We start from the raw sequence: 19,830 nt of genomic DNA, 5'->3' as shown, positions 1-19,830 counted from the left end.
CCTCTTGAATTTATACAATTTATTCTCTATGTCTCTATATTGTTTTAAAAACTCAGGTACCTGATTGTTGAAAGGTATCTTAGTATCATCCACAGGGCAGGCAAAACTCAACTCCATCAGAGGGTTATTTTGGATGTTTAAAACCCGAAGGAATCGATCGTTAGAACCGTTCATGGTGTCACACAATTTAAATTCTCCATCACTTCCAGATATGGTGTGTCCCTTACTGCTGAATAAAGCGTAAAACCACAAAACTAAAAAACGGCTCGAGGGAAAAGAGCAAGATGCAGAGTAAGGCAAAATGAAGAAAAAAATCAAACTGCACCAAAGCTCACACACCAAAAAGTTTAATAACAAACAAACAAACAAACAATATGTGAGTGCTTTCGCAACTACCAAGTCGCTTCATCAGACAAAATTAGAAAGCTCAATAACATTTAAATAACAACTGGCAACCTATCAGGTAACATCAATTAATGTAGTCATTCGCTGTATTAAATTCAAACTTACTAACCAAATAACTCTTTAGAAGCCTAGTATAAATAAAATAGAATGCATGAAGTTTTTTTCTTCATTTTGCCTTACTCTGCACCTTGCTCTGTTCCCTCGAGTCGTTTTTTTAGTTTTGTAGTTTGGAAATTCTCCTTGCAGATGTAATAGCAACTAAAAATGCTGTTTTCCAAGACAAAAATTTTAAATTGGTTTTGGCTGAAGGTGGAAAAGGTTGTTGTGTCAACCTCTGAAATATGACTGTCGGATCCCAAAGAGGTGACGGATCTTTCACTGGAGGCCTGAGTGAAAAGGGGACCTTTAGAAAAGCCTTGCACAATTTGGAAGAAGAAAAACAAGAAGATTTCTCTCTTGAATGAAAATTTGAGATGGCTGCTAACTGTACTTTGACTATGGAAAAACTAGCACCTTCCTGACAAAGAGTAGCTAAAAAGTCCAGTAACAAAGAAATAGGAGCAGTAAAAGGGTCAGTTTCATTTTTAAGTACCCAAATTGAGGATCTTTTCCATTTATTCCTGTAAATCTTTCTAGCAGAAGCTTTCTAGGAAGATAAAAGTATTTGACAATTCAGGCAGGAAAGCTTGGGATATCGAGCTATTAATGGAATTGGAGAGACCATGCGGTTAGTTTGAGACCTGGAATATTAGGAAGCTTCATCATAGAAGGGTCTGTCTTTTGGTGGTGCCAAAATCTTATGTGGATGATGGGGGACTGGTACAACAGAGTCTGGTTCCTTCCATACCCAGGAAGGCCAAGACATAGATGGGCCAGAATCACAAGCTTCTAGAAATACAGACTCCTCTGGGGAAGGATTATCTGAGAACCAACCACCTTTCTGCTTAAGGATCTCCAAAATGTCTTCAAATGAGACATCATGAGGTGGTGATTTGAGGGACCCTTCCACTTCATTGAAGACAGTATCCTCTGTGTGAGATTTCAAAGGTGGATCTATGTGCTTCCTTTTGCATGTCCCCTTATGGGGAACTTCCTCAGTGGGATACTCCAGGGAGGTGTCTGAAGACAGGTGAAGTTCCTTCAAGGAAACTGGATGCCAGCTGGCACTAGCTGGTCCTGTGGAATAGGTCTGATGGGATCAGAATTCAGACCAGCTGGGGGAATAGAGCTAGGATCCAAAGAAGAAGAGTGAGAGATTGGGTCTCCTGAATGAGACAAAACCCTCTCTCCCCTACCTCGAAGGCAGACCAAGAGAAGCCATGGCCAGTCACCTTGGAGATGAAACCTCCAAAGCAGACAAGACCTGACTCTCTCCAGATCCATGTCTTGAAGTGGGAGCTGAACCCAAGCTATGTAGCGCAGAGGCTCTGAAGGGCCAGGGCAATTCTGACAATGTGTGAGTAGATCCTGGTCCCCAGATCCGACGCTGATGCTTCAGTTCTAAGACTCATCCTGATCCGAGGGAACTGGAGCAGAACCAGACAAGGAAACTGTTGGAGTTGAAGATGTAACCCTCTTCTGTTGTGACACCGATTCTCTCAGGACTCTGGAATCTGATAGCTCCGAAACCATAAGATAGATCAGAAGAGAAGAAGATATCACTACATGGGAAGTGGAAGGAAGGCTCACAGATTTGATGGGAGACAGAGACAAAATAACCCTATATGAATTTGAGCCCTGAGGAACTTCCTCATCATCCTAGCCACTTTGGCTTTGGAGAGACTTCTGGAGAACCTGAGAGATGAGGTAGTGGACTGTGGCCTAGAGTGTTTCCTCAGAGTGGTTTGCAAAAAGGGAGAATGGAGCCAAGAAGACATCGGCTCAATCACAAACTTGGATGAGTGAGTTCTGGGAGTCTTTGAAATACCAGAGGTTGGATCCGAGGTTTTTGGATCCGAGGGCTGTGGTGGAGATTTGGCTGATATAATTATCAGATTTGAGGGCTTTGGATCTGAAGGTTTCCTCTTTGGATCTGAGGAAGTAGGAGCCAAATATCTTTACATTTTCTGAGGCAGCTCTAAAGTTGTAGAGGTCAAAGGAATCTTTGGAGATCTATTAGGAGGCCTCCTTCTAGGCTCCAACGGAGATTTGGAATGTTTGCTGCGGGGTTGAGCCCCATCAGAGGAAGAAGAAGGGGGGGTAGTAATCCCATGAGGATGAACTTGTTCCTCTTATCTGCAATTGCCCTTGAATTAAAGGCAGCATAAATAGCACACTTATTCTCAAGATGTGCTGCTCCTAGACAAATGCAATCTCTGTGGGCATCAGAATTTGGAATTTTGTGCCCACAAGAAGTGCAATTTTTAAATCTCATTAGCGTCTCAGCCATAGTGTTAGAAAAAAGGAAGAAAGAAAGGAAAGATTTTTTTTTTAAATAGCAAATACTACCAACAATGGTAGAGGTACATACCCTAAAAGGCATAGGAAAGGAAGTAGAAGTAAAGGAAGAAGGTACCAACAATGGTACACAACAAGTTTATCTCACAAGGTAGAAAAAGAAAGAAGAAGAACTAACGGGTAGAAACTCCAAAAAACTAGATATATAAGAATAGGAAGGATTTGCAGAAAGTTGATTAGATAAGATAAGATTTCTAAAGTAAAACTGCTCACAAAAGCTTGAAATATTGAACAAAAGGCTTCTGAGAAAGGATCCACATCTGTGTGAGATGGTGGCAAACGAGATCTGAGGTACTGAAAGCTGACTAGGGCATTATGGGTAGAGGGAAGAACTCAAGAGTTGACTCTGTAAGTCTGTGGAATCCGGCAGAGTCAGATCTGAGATCGGATCTATAACCCATATGTTGAGGAAGAATGAAAAGGACAACTTCAGATATAACAGGTTTTGTTGAGGTTCCAGCTAGGACTTTACAATGCTGATGGAAATCCCCAAGGATAGGCACAATCAGAACAAGTACTTCCTTCTGATACAAGTTACTATTTTGTGGTGGCAGCAAACATCTAGTCATCTAAGTAAGGAAAAATTATTATTCCTAGTAACTGTATATGAGTGGGTACTGGTGCCATACAGTTGGTGAACACTTTGTGTGTGGGGGGAAGCCTGTGTAGAACCAAAAGGCATGGTTCTAAAAAAGAAGTTATGTTCTTACCCTAACGTTCCATGTGAGTTATTCATCTCGTCTTTGTTCTTACACACGGGTTTGGAGCCGATCCCTCGGCTCCGAGTCAGCCACATTCCAAGCTCTGCATCTAAGAGAAGCTCGAGGCACAGTCCCTATCCCATGATCCTCTCCTGCTAACCCTCAGATCTAGTTTGCTATGAAAACCAGACAACAGAAGACATACCCGCCTACACATGCATACGTATCAATACACATATACACAAAAATGTAAGGACAGATATATATATATATATATATATATATATATGTATATATATATATATATATATATATATATATATATATATACATGTCCGAATATGAATGCATACATAGAGACAGGCAGTCCAAGGGGACCATGAGAAAAGACAACCAGCCACCAGTCGTACCTGTTCTTCCAGAACACGGAGGGGGAAGGAGGGCGGGAATGTAAGAACAAAGGCGAGATGAACAACTCACATGGAACGTTATGGTAAGAACATAACTTCTTTATGTGAAGTTGTTCGATCTCGCCGTTTGTTCTTACACACGGGTAGAGTCCCTAGCACCCTAATCCCCGAGTGGCTCACGGGAGAACATTCCTGAGAACAGTGGAACTAAAGGAAGCCCTGTCCCTGGAGGCCCTGTCCACTTTTTAATGAGTAATAAAGGTATGAGGTTTGGCCCATGTAGCCACTGCACAAATGGTATCTATTGGTAAGAGAGCAGCATGGGCTAAGGAAGTAGAAACAGCTCTAGTAGAATGAGCTTTAGCTTTGAGCGGAATAGACTGATTGGAAGATGAATAAACAAAGTTTATGCAGTCCAAAAGCCATTTGGATAATGTGATTTTTGTTACTGCAAGTCCTTTCTTATTATCTGCATGAGAAACAAAAAGTTGATCTGATTTCCTGAATTCTTTTGTTCTGTCCAGATAAAATCTCAGCTGTCTGTGCATGTCCAATTTGTGTAACATGTATTCCAATTTATTGGTATGGTGCCTGAAAAAAGTGGGAAGTTCTATGGACTGATTAAGATTAGATTCTAAGCAGACTTTTGGTAGAAAGGACGGATTTGTACGTAAAGTGACCCTATCCGGGTGAAAGATCAGATACGGGGGTCTAATTGACAGTGCCTGCAGCTCTGACACTCTGCGAGCTGAAGTGATTGCAACAAGAAACAGGGTTTTCCAGGAAAGATATTTAAGTGGGCATGACGAAGCTGGTTCAAAGGGTGATAACATGAGTTGGGATAGCATCAGATTTAAATTCCAAGGAAAAACCGGACTTCGAATGGGTGGTCTGAGATGATAAGTTCCCTTCATGAAAGCTCTACAAAGTCTGTGAGACATAACTGTAGCACCCCTTTCACCCACATGAAAATAAGATATGGCAGCCAGCTGTACCCTTATAGTGGATGCTGAAGCCCCCTGATGAAAAAGAGTAGACAGAAAATCTAGAACCTTATGAATAGGAGCAACCAAGGGATCTATACCTTGTTTGGAAGTCCAACACACGAAACGTTTCCACTTGCTCTTGTACAATTTTCTAGTGGAGGTTTTGTGGGAAGAAATCAAAATATGTTGTACTGCTGGAGACAAAAGATCTGACCTGGCTAAGATGGGAAGTGGAGCAGCCATGCTGTCAATTTGAGGCACAAAAGAGAGGGGTGAAGAACTCCTGACGAGTGGGTCAGAAGGTCTGGCACTGGGTCCAGAGTCCAAGGTTCCTCTATTTGGTGAGCTTGGAGGAAGGGAAACCAGATTTGTCGAGGCCAGAATGGTGCTATCAAGATGATCGTCCTTTCCAGACCTTTGGCTTTCTGCAGAAATTTTGAGATTAGTGGAACAGGAGGGAAGGCATATAGGAGACCTGGGGGCCAATCGTGCACAAGTGCGTCCCTGGGGGTGCCCCCGGAGAGGAAAGTAGTGCGAAATAGCTTCTGCATTTTGTATTCAAGGGGGATGAAAAAAGGTCGCAGCAAGGCTGGCCCCATCTGCGGAATATCCTTTCCGCTACTTGATTTTTGAGGGACCACTCATGAGGCAACAGGATGGCTCTGCTCAATCTGTCCGCTATTACGTTGGATGTCCCCGGGATGTGCATTGCTATGAGAAAGTGTCCGGTGGACACAGCCCATTGCCAGATTCTCAGGGCCTCTCTGCATAAGGGGTAAGACCTGGTTCCTCCTTGTTTGTTTATGTACCAGACCACTGACATGTTGTCTGTCTGAATTGCAACTGTTCCTGGAGGTAAGTAGTCGTGAAAGTGTTGCAACACCAGGAACACTGCTCTCAACTCCAGGGCATTGATGTGCAGACTGTACTCCATTTTCGACCACTCGCCTTGAACTGCTCTTCCCTAAAAAAGTCCCCCCACCCTATCAGGGAAGCGTCTGTGGTCACTGTGGCTATGGGGGGGGGGGAGAACGAACGGGTGGCCTATCATAAGCTCGTGGCTGTTCATCCACCATCGAAGATCCCGCTTGCAAGACTCCGTGAGCAGGATGTTGTGTGACAACGGTAGCCGTTGGTAAGACCACTGTGCGAAGAGTAGCCACTGGAAGATCCTCATGTGCATTCTCCCTAGGGGGACCGCGATAAGGGTAGCTGCCATCATGCCTAAAACTTTCAAGACCTGTGTAGTGGGGATTCTCTTGTTTTGTAGGAGAGTAGAAATCTGATCTCTCAAGGCTGAAGCTCTTGTTTGGGGAAGCCTGATCAGAGTTAAGGTAGTGTCCAATTCCGCTCCTATGAATGATATATGCTGTGAGGGCGACAAGGCAGATTTTTCGAAATTCAGCATTATGCCTAAACGGGAACAGAGATTGATTGTATAGTCCTTGGCTTGCAATAGGTGATGCCTGGTGGTGGCGGTAAGGAGCCAGTCGTCTAAGTATGGAAACACCCGGAATCCTAGTCGTCTCAGGTGGGACGCCACTACTGCCATGCACTTGGTGAACACCCTGGGGGCTGAGGTGAGGCCAAAGGGCAGAGCTCGAAACTGAAAATGACTGGCTCCCAGCCGGAAGCGCAGGTGATCTCTGGATGGCCTGGCCATTTTTATGTGGTAATACGCATCCTTGAGATCTATAGAGCACATCCAATCGTCCGTTTGAAGAAATGGAAGGATCGATTGTAGCGTGACCATCCGGAATTTCTCCTTCTTCATGAAGGTATTGAGTTTGCTGAGGTCCAGTATCGGCCTCCAGTCCCCTGTTTTCTTTGGAACTAAAAAGAACCTTAGTAAGTTCCGGATCCTATTTGGTCCGCCGGGACTGGCTGGATGACTCTTTTTTCTAACAGCCTTTGTATTTCTATGGCTGCCTGATCCCGCAGAGTGGGTGGAACATCTGGGAATCTTTTTTGGGTGGGAGGATTGTCTAAGAGAGGGATGTTGCATCCTCCTGTTATTATGCTTTTTATCCAGGAATCTGAAGTGAGATTTAGCCAGGCCTCTGGGTATAAAGCCAAGCGACCCCCGACTGCCTCCAGAGTAGGACAGCTGGGCCTCCCCTCAGGAGTGCTGGAAGGGCTTCCGAGGGACACTATCCCTGTCACCCTGGTTCTGCGGACCCCCTCTGTCGCATGGGTGGCGTCTTCCATTCCTTCCCCCTCCTCTGCCTCTGGAGGGGGTTTCACTAGGTGTGGATTGGAAAGCTCCCTGAGTCTTCCGGAACCACATTTTTCCACCTCTTTGCCCTTTGGGGTATGGTCTAGAAGGGGCGGAAAAATGGACCGCTACGGCAGACAGGGTCTTTCCTTCTTGCTCACACCTAGTGAGCGTCTCCTTCACTTTGGGCCCAAACAAGGAGGAACCATCAAAAGGGGCATTAACAAAGGAAGACTTGAAGGCTTCCGCAAAGGAGCATAGGCGCATCCAGGATTGTCTCCTCAGAGCGATCGCTGAAGCTGCAGCCCTACTCGATCCTTCGGCTGCATACGAAATGAGCCGCATGGATGAGTTAACGATAGAGTTTAGGGTATTGAGCTGTGCTGTCACCTTGTCTGAGACAGCAGCATCTGTGGTACCCTGTAGAGTATCTCCCAATTCCTTGAGGAGATCTCTTTGAAGACGAGTAAAATGAGTGAGGTAGTTCAGCGATCGCATGGAAAAAGTCGCTGAACTAAAAATGCGCTTCCCGTACCTGTCCATCATCCTAGAGTCTTTGTCAGGAGGATGAACAGAGGAAGATGCTTCAGACATTTCTTTCTTGGTGGCCGCCACCGCCACCACCATAGCATTAACTGGGACTCCCTTGGTGAGATACGCTTTATTCTGGGGAGCAGTGATGTACTTATTGGGCCGCAGAGGGGCTGGTTCCAAAGTGTCAGGGGACTCCCACGCCCTTCGAGCTATTAAATCCATTAACTCGTCGAAGAGTGGAGTTACCCAGGAGGTGGAAGGTTGAGCCCCAAAAGCCTTCAGCAACACTGACTCGTCCTCAGTGGGGGCAAGTGACTGCCAGTCACCCCTCTGTTTGAGAATTTCCAGGATGTCGGCAAATGAGACATCCTCGGAGGACGACCGTGGGGACCCCTCTGACTCATCCAAGTCGATGTCCGATGTCAATGATTCCTGTGGGGAATCAAGGTGCCTCCTCTTGCAGAATCTCTTCCTTGGGACTTCATCAGAGGGGACATCTGGTGAAGCTTCCGAGGAGCAGCTTTCACCCTCTGGGGCTGACTGAGGCTTTGGGTCTCTACGCTTGGTGGGGACCGGTGGTGCAGAGACAGAACGCGGACCTTTCGGGGAGGGAGAAGAGGAATCTGAAGATGTGAACGTCTTACCAGACAAAACCTTCCTCATGGCCTCGAAGGCACCGGAGCCCCGGGCCGAGGACTCCACCGGTTCCGAAGAAGACGGTAGCCTCCCCGGGCCCGGGCCCGGAACCACGGGCTCTGATCCAGAGGACGGAGCCGAACTAATCTGCGCCGAGGCACCGAGGGGAAGAGTCGGAACCGAAACTTCGGTTCGATTCTCCCTCCGGAACCGAGGAGAGACTGTCGGCCCCGAGACCCCTCGATGGGTACCGAGGGTGTCGAGGTCAGTGGAGCCAAAAGCACTAAAGAAGGCTTTGGCTCCGGGGGATCAACAATCATCAGATCCTCGACTCCCGGTTCCGATGACTCGATGGGTCTTGAAGGAGGATCTATGGATGGAACAGGAAGGGCTTCAAGCTTCGAAACCAATTGGGATGAAACCGCAATTAGTTTGGATAAGGCGGTGTTCTCCATCAGCTTCTGCACCACTCGATCCACATCAGTGTCTGACAGTGCTCTGGAGGAATGGGTCGAAGGGGTCGAAGAGGTCACCGAGCGAAGGATCGATGAAGGGAGCACCTCTGACACCGGCTCCAAGACCTGGACCTCACCCCGAGGCAGCAGCTCGGTGCTTGGCTCCAAGGTCTGTGGAGCCGGCGACCGAATCTTAACAGAGGTACTCGGAGCCGATGACCTGGGCTCCGATACCTTCGAAGACTTTGACCCCTTCGAAGACTTTGATGACTGGTCTGCCTTCTCTAATGTCTCCTGAAACTCCGGCTTCAGGAGACCCCTCTCAATCAGTTTCCTGCGTTTTTCCATCATCACTCTGCCACTAAACGAGTGGCAGATGGAGCAGTCCTCCTGAAGATGGAGAGGGCCTAGACAGTAGACGCAGGAAATGTGGTTGTCTGTTATGGACATTTTCTGTCCACACTGGCAATGTTTAAAACCAGGCTTGGCTTTCTCTGACCTATTCTGAATAGAAAAATACAGTATGTAATACTAATATGTATATAACTATATATATATATATATATATATATATATATATATATATATATATATATACACACAATAGCTAACCTGACTAAACACACAGGTAAAAATTTACAACAAGACTTTAACTAGGAAAAAAGGTACTTCACACAGAAAAATCTGACAGAGAGTTATTGGCCTAAGGCCTAGGAGCAGTCACTCCCACAAATTCTTAAACACTACTTTAAACACTATTTTAAAACAGCACTTGCACACACACACACACACATACTACTACTAACTAATACTAAGAAAAATCTCTAATTATTTTTAACTTTTTAGAAATATATAGAAAAAAGGATACTGGCCCGAGCTCTCACTCGACAATGAGACCTGTTGCAACGGCAAACTAGATCTGAGGGTTAGCAGGAGAGGATCATGGGATAGGGACTGTGCCTCGAGCTTCTCTTAGATGCAGAGCTTGGAATGTGGCCGACTCGGAGCCGAGGGATCGGTTCCGAACCTGTGTGTAAGAACAAACGGCGAGATCGAACAACTTCACATCTGATAATATCAGGCTCCCACTTGAAAGCATGGAAATCTTCTAGATATTTTGGTGATTTTGCTGTGCAGTTAAATGTTCTGAAGATCCAGTCTCTTTCTTGCAAGCAGAGAAGGATGACTTGCACTGTGACCATGCAAAAGGTTTCTTTCTTGACATGTTGATTTTTTTTGGGGGGGATAAATAGAATCTTGAGTAGAATCTAGTTCTTCTCTGGTCTGGTCTGGTAGGACCTCTTGGATGTCTCCCTTATCTAAAAGGTTTGTTACCTCCTGTTCCGTTTCCTTTCCTTGTCAAGGTGGAATAGCTGGAGGATGAGATGATGAGTTTATCTGGTAGTAGAAAAATGGTATGGTATAGCCACTGGATATTATCTCCTTGAGCCAGCTGTTGTGTATGATGGCCTTCCACACATATGGGTGCAAGAAGGTGTTCACTGACTGCCTTCAGACAGGGGCAGTCAGACAACTTCTCAGGGATTATACTGTCAACTCCCACAGGAAGGATCATGGACACCCTGTTGTTGGGGACTTCTGCCTCTGGGATGGTGAGCTTTTGAGAAATGTCTTCTGCCATGGGAATTTCTATCAGAATTTCTATCAAATTGTTGCTATTGTTGAGGCTATTGGGACTACATACACCATATGTTCTTTGCTCGTTTTTGGATTCTTTGGAATGATCTCTGAGGGGCTAAGGACTAGGCCCCAAAAGCAGTCAGCATCTTGCCAAATTGATCACGTTGCTGCACCTTTTCTTTTACATTTGTTCAAAGAGGGCAGAACCACTGAAGGGGACAATGAAAAAAAGCTGCAGTGAAATATTCCTCAGAACAAGTTAGCCGCAGTCAGGACTGATACCTAATGGTGCTGCTGAACCAGCAAACTGAGCTGCGCAGTTATGGAGAATATGCACAGACAGCGATGTTACTGCATTCACAGTTGCCTCTTGGGGCTCCAGCTGCTTCTGGTATCCCCAGCGTGCAACTGTTTCAGAGTCTTTTGTGCTTTGTCTGCTAACTATCTGTCTTAAACCATACCATGGGCATCATGTAGTTGGTAGTCCTAATGAAAAATGCGATAGTTGCATAAACATGAATTCCTAGCCTGTCCATCATCCTTGAATCTTCATATGGAGGATAAATGACTTGTGTGTCATTAGGAACCTCATGTCTGGTAGCTGCTGATAACAAAACAGTGCTGACGATTGGTCCCTTGCTCAAATGTAGCCTATCGATGGAGGTCTATATGGCTTTTGGAGAAGTGGCTTAGCAATGTTTGGGTCCCTCAAACTCTGCTGCATACCACGTAATTTTGTCAGGTGGGGGAAATACCCAAACTGTTGTGTGATGGACCAAAAACTTCTTGAAGGACTGCTTCTCTGTGAAGGAGGGAACTGTCTACTGACTGAACTTGAGGTCCTCAGAAAGGGAGTGAGGTGAAGCCTCCCCTTCAATGACGTCTGTGGCTTGAGGGGGGAGGTCAATGTGCTTCTTTTTACATAATCTCTTCCTTGGGATGATAACAGAGGAGTCATCTACGCATTCCTGAGCAGAGTATTAACACAGACTGTGTAGCAATTTTACATCCTTAAGTTCATTGGTCCTGCAGGTGTAGCAGTACACTAAACACCAAAAGTGTGATAAGAGACTTAGGGACACAAGTGGACAGTGGTCTCACCTTCAATAACCACATCGCCACAACAGTCAGGAAATCCTTCTATGTGGCACACCTCATTACTAAGGGCTTGTCATCCAGAAAAAAGGAGGTCATTGTCCCACTGTACTCATCCCTCATTAGACCCATTATAGAATACAACGCCCCATTTGGTATGTACCTCTCAAGACATCTGCAACAACTGAAAAGGCCGCAGAAATACCTCACTAAAAGAATCACAGGCCTAAAGTAGATGCCCTATGCTGACCGCCTTAAAAAAGTCCAGCTATACTCTGTCGCATATCGTCTACTCCGAGGCGATCTCTGCTTAACATACAAGGCCATGTCAAACCCAGAGCTGTTGGACTTGCTACACTTAAAGAAATCCCAATCACTCAGAGCCACATGCTCCAGGGATCTAAATCTTGTCATCACAATAAACAAAATATGCTGGAGGGATAGGTTCCTGACCCAGAGACTCCCCAGACTCTGGAATAGACTGCCCATACATGTCAAGCAGAGTGCCTCTTTGGTCCTCTTCAAAAGGAACCTTGATGATTGGATGGGAGAAAGGAAATTCACCCCGGGGATCACGTCAGTCGCCCTGCTAGACAGGGGTCCAGGGAAGTAAATAGTGTGGGATAAAATAGCCAGGGAATTGTTATGGCTAGGCTTGTATAGGCCCTAGGGCCGATAGCCTAGTACCAACCTATGAACCTATGATTGACTACTGACAACAAAATTAGAGATGTGGAGGTAAGGAACCAATAGAGCAGGTGCCTGTTCTAGCTCAAATATCCTAGATGATCTCCCCAACATCAAAGGGCCCTAGGAGATAGCCACGATTGAAGCCAACAGCACCAAATACATGGGTGTTTTGATCTGACCTGACATCACTGCAAGGGCTGAGGACAGACACCAACTGTTAATGATGATCCTAGTGGATAGATTTTGGTGCCAAAGGATCGAATGCAGAGTATCTTGACACACACACAACGGGCCCAAAACCAATGAAGCCTGCACTGACTCCACTGCATCAATCTTGCTAGGCCAAGTAGGGGTCAGCGTGGATGCCAAAACAACCACCAGCACCAGCACCATGGGAATTGGAATAGTTTCTCTCATCAGTTCCAAGACTCCTGGAAACGGACATCGCAGTGGTGCTGCGGTTAGCACTGTCACCTCACAGCAACAGGTTCTCTGGTTTGATTCTTGGCTGGTGTGCCTTCTGTGCAGAGTCTGCATGTCCTCCCTGCATTTGTGTGGGTTTCCTCCGGGTGCTCTGGTTTCCTTCCACATTCCAAAGACATGCATCTGAAGCATTTCTCCCTGGCCTCCACTGAAAATGGGCTGTACCTCAGTTGGACTTTCCCAGTAAACAAATGTTAAATAAATAAATAAAAATAAAATATGAAACTGAACCCGAGTTAGGAACAGAAGAAGCAGGGATCTAGGTTTCCTCTCAAGCTTCACTAGAGACAGAGGGGGTCAAGTGCATACCAAGCTGAAGTTGGGTCTTGATAAAGGCTGTCATCATCTTTACTGGTGCAGGATTCGGGTGAGACCTGGAGGCACATACACAGATCTGCTTATCTGAAAAAAATTTTTTTGGACAGCTGCTGTTTCAAGTCAGATCAGACATTTCCTATCTGGAAGGTGGAGTGCCAGGACAGGAAGCAGTACTTCAAGGATGAGGAGAATTGAATGACAGCCTTGCCACCCTGTCAGGAGATAGCCTTTCTACATTAAGCTGTTCTGACTCCTTGAGGTGATGTTTTCTCCCTCTCTTTTGCTGATTCTCCTTTCAACAATCCCTTCAGTGCCAGTTTATCCTGGAGGGTACAAGGAATTTAAACTTTTGCAAAAAAAAAAAAAAAAAAAACAAAAACTATTTCTCTAGATGAACAATCCCAAGATACAAAACACACAACTCGTATTGTGATGGAATCTTCTAGTTGCAATGATAGCATTTTTTTAAAGCTAGAAGCCTTTTCCTTATTCTTGTCCATATTTATCACAAAAAGTCTGTACACATACGAGCCCTGTAATGATAACACACACAACATTATCTGAAGCAAAAAAAGTAAGACAGATTATTTTTTTGATTTTTCTTATTCTTTTATTTATTTTGAATGGAGAGGGAAAGGGTACAAAAGGGGAAAAGTGCGGGAAAGACTGGAAGGAAAATATACAAATTCTAACTAGAAGACAGATCAGTGAAAGGAATGATTCCCAGATAAGTAATTAATTAAAGGATTTAACTTAACTTAAGCCACTGAAGCCAGAATAACTGAATTTCTTCCTGTATTGTTCGAACTGAATGGAGATCATGCTATAGCTTTGAATAAATGTAACAAAATCTGGTGAGGCTAGACAAGACAGAGGTATTAAGAGCAAGTAAAGAAAGACAACTTAGTGAAAAATTCATAGGTGCTAACATAGCTCTCAACCTTCCATGTCCAAAATGAGGAACACTAGCCCTCATAATGTGGAACAAATGGGCAAAATGTGGAACACATATTAATGGCTTACTAACAGCTTCAACTAGGAAGGTCATAGGATGGTTACAATATGCTGGTTTTACTTATATAAAGAAAATCTTTTAATGAATTAATATGATACATTTCTATTTACAATGGATTTCATTAAAAAAAATCTTAACACTGAATGTGTGACAGAGTCTTTCAATGTGGAACTTCGAGGAACATGAACTTTTAAGACCCCAAATGAGGTACGTTCCTCATAATGAGGTACACTTGAGAGGTAGAATCTTTGGTAACCAATCCAACAGCTTACAATGAACAGACAAGAACATCATAAATCTGCGTATTAATTAGCCTATATCATGGATGTTTCATCCATATTCTCAAGTTTGTTAATGCTCAGTATTATGACTCTCAAATTTAACAAAAATTAAATGTTACTCAGAAGTTAGCAACAAGAGCATTACCTTCTGCCTATCCCTCTCTTCTAAAGCTTCAGAATGCCCCTTTAATTTCTGAACTTCTCTCAGTGCCTCATCACGGGATTTTATAGCCAAAGAAAATTCTTCCTCTTTCCGTTCTAAAAGAGACTGTGCCTGCAAAGGTAAATAAGTAAATAATTAAAAACTACTCTCGTTTGTTAAAGAAAAACACTATCACACAATTATGTCAGCTCTGTTATACATATGGAGGATACAAACACATACTTGAAAATAATTGTTTCCAGTGTATCTATAATTAAGAATGACATTAGTGGCACTCTGCACATTTGCAGATCTTCAAATCAGACTCATGCAGAACAAACACAAACCGGTATAAGATACAGCTTTAGACATCTGCTTATATTAATCTTTGTCAGAATTCTCACAGTACAGGGATTGTTTCTTTCTTGTGCAGACTGGTGCCATATAATGGCAACCTCTTAGCTCCTTTCTCAGTTCCTTTGAACAAAAATGGTGTTGTAGATAGAGCAAAGGAGCATTCCTCCACAAATATGCTTCATTAGTCATTATTCTGTTAGGACAAGACCAGCTGATTAAGAAAATGATCTGATGCAAAATGGGGAAAACTGCATACAGAGGATTTTTCTTATAGATTACCTTACATATCTTTTCCAAATTAATTCAAGAGGGTTTCTTTTCGAGTATATAAAGGTAGACAGTTTGTGATCTTCCTGAGCTTGGATTCCGGAGTGCTCTTTTTTTGCGTGGAATCTAGACACCATAAAAGATATCTCAGAGCGATTCCTGAAGCAAATCACCTTTCAGGTTTCATTGGCTTTTAATAACTTCACTGCAGTTGGTCTTCAGTAAGCAGTACATTTGAGGGTATGCTTAGAGCCAGCATCAGCAGTGGTGTACATCAATAGATGTAGATGTGCTATAACCTCATATTCCTTAAAGGTCTTCTGAGTTAGACATTTCTCCTTTTTTGTTGCAAGAGTGCAGAATACAGATGTGTTCTTATTAAGAAGTCTAGGAATGGAGAATGGAGGCTGGAGTGCTATACTTCCTGCAACAGTCTTTCCACCTAACATACATTGACAAGGTAGATGTCACAAATCCCAATTCCATAAATTCAACCCACTATACTATTATCCAGTAGGTGAAGCATTGAGTAATCATTAAAAATAAAATGCATCAAACTGCAATAAACGTCAAACACTGAAAAGATGACACACACAAAGTAGATTGTCCAAAATGATAATTTATAAGAGCTCTGAGAATGAAGGTCAAATCTCAAGTGACAAACAAAATGTTTCTCAGATGTCTAAGATACAATATTTCCTTCAGATGTAATTTAAGAGTATAGACTGCAGAAAGAGACTCCTCCCAAGAAGACAAGCTAAAATGGCGAAGCAATGCCTCTTAAAAAAAGAAAAAAAATTGCATGGACAAATTAATGGGGCAAATAATCTAGAACCTTAGGAAAAACAATCTGGGAAGGGGACACACTGTTTGATTACCAGAGCACATTAAACACCAACCCTAGCCATATAGGACTTCTGGTATGGTGTAGATCTGAGTGATTGCTGGTCAATATTCTTCTCCCTGAGTTTATAAATTTAGCCCTAAAAAGATAACAATTTGCACTTTAAATTCAATATCATAGGTTCATAGGTAGGTACTAGGCTATTGGCCCTAGGACCTATATAAACTTAGCCAAAAAGATACTCGGGCTTTCGCCATCCAAGAAAATGATTTTCCTGTGCCCCTGTCGAGCAGAGCCACAGAAGTGATCCCAGGGGTGAATTTCCTATTTCCCATCCAATCATCAAGATTCTTCTTGAAGAGTGCTAATGAAGAGCTCTGTCTGACATAGATAGGTAGTCTGTTCAAGAGTATGGAAAGTCTCTGGGACAGGAATCTATCCCTCCAGCATGTTCTGTTTATTGTGGTGACAAGGTTTAGCTCCCTACAGCATGTAGCTCGGAGGGATTCGGATTTCTTTAAGTGGGAGCATGTCCATCAGCTCTGGGTTTGACATAGCTTTGTATGTTAGGCAGTGAACACCTCTGAGTAGGCGATATGCGACGGAGTAAAGCTGGAGTTTTTTGAGACAGTCTGCATAGGGCATCTGTTTTGAGGCCTGTAATCCTCTTTGTGAGGTATTTCTGTGGCCTTTCCAGTTGTTGTAGATGTCTTGTGAGGTACATACCAAAAGGGGTGTTGTACTCAATAATGGGTCTAATGAGTGCAGAGTAGAGAGGAACAATGGCCTCTTTTTTCCTGGATGAGAAACCTTTTGTGATGAGGTGTGCCACGTAGAAGGATTTCCTGACTAATGTGGCAATGTGATTATCAAAGGAGAGACTGCTGTCCACCTGTGTCCCAAGGTCTCTTATCACACTTTTGGTGTTAAGTAGACTACCGCCTATGTGGTAGTTCATGGGTACAGAGTTTTTACCAAAGGGGATGACAATGCACTTTTTGGCATTGAGCTTGAGGCCATGGCTTTGATACCAGGGATCTGTCTCAGTGAGGCCCTTTTGTAGGATGCCCACATCATTAGGAGTTTCAATTATGGCTCCTAGTTTGAAGTCATCTGCAAACGTCATTAGCCAAAGACCTTCTGTGTTAGCCTGTACTTCAGAGAAGAAGATACCAAACAGGAGAGGACCCAGGACTGAACCCTGTGGTACTTCACTTGTCACTGGTCTGAAGTCGGATTTGGAGTCTGCTACTTTCACAGTGTGGGTTCTGTCAGTGAGCCAGTTGATATAGGGATTTATATCTAGTTTAGTGAGATTATCTATAATTCCAGAGTGGGGGACGGTGTTAAAAGCCTTGGTGAGATCTAGATAGGCGGTGTGAACCACCTTACCCTCATCTACGGCTTTGGTGACTGCTTCAAAGAAGTCTGTCAGGTTTAGGGGACATGATCTGCCTTTTACAAACCCGAACTGGGTGAGGTCCAGAGTTTGGAGATTACCTATGTCTTTATTTATAAGCTCCATGATGATACATTCCATGGCCTTGCAGACCAGGCTCGTCAAGCTAATGGGTGGTAGTTCCCAGTGTCTGTGGTGACGCCCTCTTTGTGGAGTGGGATAACTGTCGCTGTGCACCATTCAGTGGGCACAAAGCCTGAGGTAAGGCTATGATTGAACATGGCACTTAGGTGGGGTGCCAGTTCATTCAGTAGTTCGTGTAGAACGCAGCCTGGGATGTTGTCAGGTCCCATGGATGTTGTGTTCTTGGCTTTGGAGAGTGTTTTTTTACCTGTGCAGCCGTGATTACAGAAACTTTGCATACTTCCTGTATAGAGATGGGCCCTTTAGGGGGTGAGAGGAGGGTAAAGTTAGCAGTGAACCTATCTGCCAGGATGTTGGCAATATCTGTTGGGTCTGTATATTTAGTGCCATTGTGCTGTAACTCAGAGGAGATCTGAGTGTTGCCATTGAGATTCTTGACATAGCTATAGAATGGTTTGTGGTTGCCCTTAGAATCAATGGCGATTTTGTTTTTGTAACTAGCTTTGGAGGATTTTATGAGGGATCTCAGCTTCTTACTGAGGCTGACCAGGGAGTTCCTCCAATCATGGGATTTTACTTTTTTTTGCAACAGTTTCTTTCTTCTGTTGTAGAGTTTGTTCATGGCAGGACACCACCAGATTGGCTTCATTTTTTTTGGAGAATAGCATTTTGGTTCTATTAGCGATAGTACGATCCATGCACTCGTGCAAGTGCTTATAAAGTGCATTTGTGTAGGATTCAACAGTCATACCTCTATTGCCCATCTGCACAGGTGTCGTAAAGTTGGCTTTGGAGACATTTTTTATGGTGGTTTCCCTAATGGAGGGTGGGGGCGTGATGTGGATGTCTAGGGTGATTAGCTTGTGGTCGGATCTGACCAACGAGGAATTGACCTCTGGTGTGGAACACCGGTTGCCCATGATGGTAATGACCAGGTCTAGGATATTGCTGCCCCTGGTGGGGGTGTGGATTAGTTGATCCAAGGAGTTGGATTCCTATCACGGAATGGATCATAAACATGAGCATCCAGTCAAGGTTTGTTGAAACCTCAAAGGTTTCCTGCAGCTAAACAAGCTAATCCTGCTAAAGAAGTCGGCTTTAATACTGTAGACGCCATCCAATGTAACTAGGCTGAGATGGTAGAGTTAGAGGAAAAATAGATCTTAAAAATAATCTCACATTAATTTATTATATCAATGACAAAAAGGCTGGAAGAAGTTCACACTACTTTATCTTTGCATTCCAGTCACCTCAAAGTATTGTAACAATCTAAGGAAGCTATCCATAAAGACATTCAGGGAAAACAATATTAGACAGAGAATGAAGGGAGAATTTATGGTTCATGAATGTACCAGAGGGGGAAGAAAAAGAAAAGGACCGACTCATCTTTGGTACATTATTTAAATAAATGGACTGAAATACTGGCAGAGAAAATACAACTGGATATAACCCACAGAATCTGTGCAACCTCTGTAACATCCTAAGGATTCCCTAGGCCTGTTATTGTTAAGGTTCAGACTTGCTAACTGAAAAAACAACTTCTGAACCTACTTTGGGAAAACGCAGAGAGATGCAAGTGAGCAGGAAGGGTTTTTGTCAATCATGATTTCTTGATGGGAAACATGTTGAAGTGGAACAGGTTTATAGCTCATCTGAAAAAATGCAAAAAGCTGGGTTACAATTTAAATTATTATATCCCACGAACTTAGAAATATTGTTTTCCTAAAAATAATATTGCTTCCTTCAAGTACAAAGACATTCCTAGAGGCAGAGATATGCAGCCTGTAGAGAACTCTACATCCTTTCTATACAGGCAGACTCCTCCTCTTGCCATGATGGATCCAGCAAAACAATGGCGAGGGAAGGATACAGCCAGCAATGGGAGTGACGGCCAGCCAAATCTTTCTCTTCATTCAAGAAGGAACTTATGGAGAAACCGGGGGAAGTAGAAAGTCCTTCCAAGATAGTAAGGGAATCATTGGAGATCTGTCAAATTTTTTTTGAGCAGGGCTAAGAAAATATACTGATGGATTTAGTAATTATGACAAAAGCAGACCTACATGTGACATTAGCTCCTACAGGTCCCTAACAGACTTCAGTGTCACCCATTATCATACCTGATTGATGTAAAAGTTTGGAGCAGTATGTGATAATGATGGGCCAATGGAAAATATCTTATCTTTTGACAAATTTACTTGACTACTGGATTGGTATAGGTTTTTGTTTCAAATGTTGGCACTCTTTACTTTAGTTTTCGATCAGGACTGGAATAAATGTAGCAATCTCCACTACATCTTGTTGCCATATGAATTTAGGTACCAGGGAAGCATTACAGGGAGACAATTGCTGGAAGGA

The 19,830-nt window shown here is 43.7% G+C and overlaps 1 protein-coding gene across 1 annotated transcript in view; it reads right to left on the bottom strand.

The window, feature by feature from the left end:
• Positions 1-19,830, bottom strand: part of CCDC150 (coiled-coil domain containing 150) — a 2,807,665-nt gene that overhangs the window by 1,010,410 nt on the left and 1,777,425 nt on the right. The window contains exon 17 of the mRNA XM_044070503.1: positions 14,468-14,596. Within this exon, the coding sequence (XP_043926438.1) occupies positions 14,468-14,596 (129 nt within the window). The remainder of the gene's footprint in view (positions 1-14,467; positions 14,597-19,830) is intronic.

The sequence above is a fragment of the Protopterus annectens genome, chromosome 4.part1, assembly GCF_019279795.1.
Source record: "Protopterus annectens isolate FY-2018-M chromosome 4.part1, PAN1.0, whole genome shotgun sequence".
Taxonomy (NCBI): domain Eukaryota; kingdom Metazoa; phylum Chordata; order Ceratodontiformes; family Protopteridae; genus Protopterus; species Protopterus annectens.
This window is presented reverse-complemented; position numbering and strand designations above follow the sequence as displayed.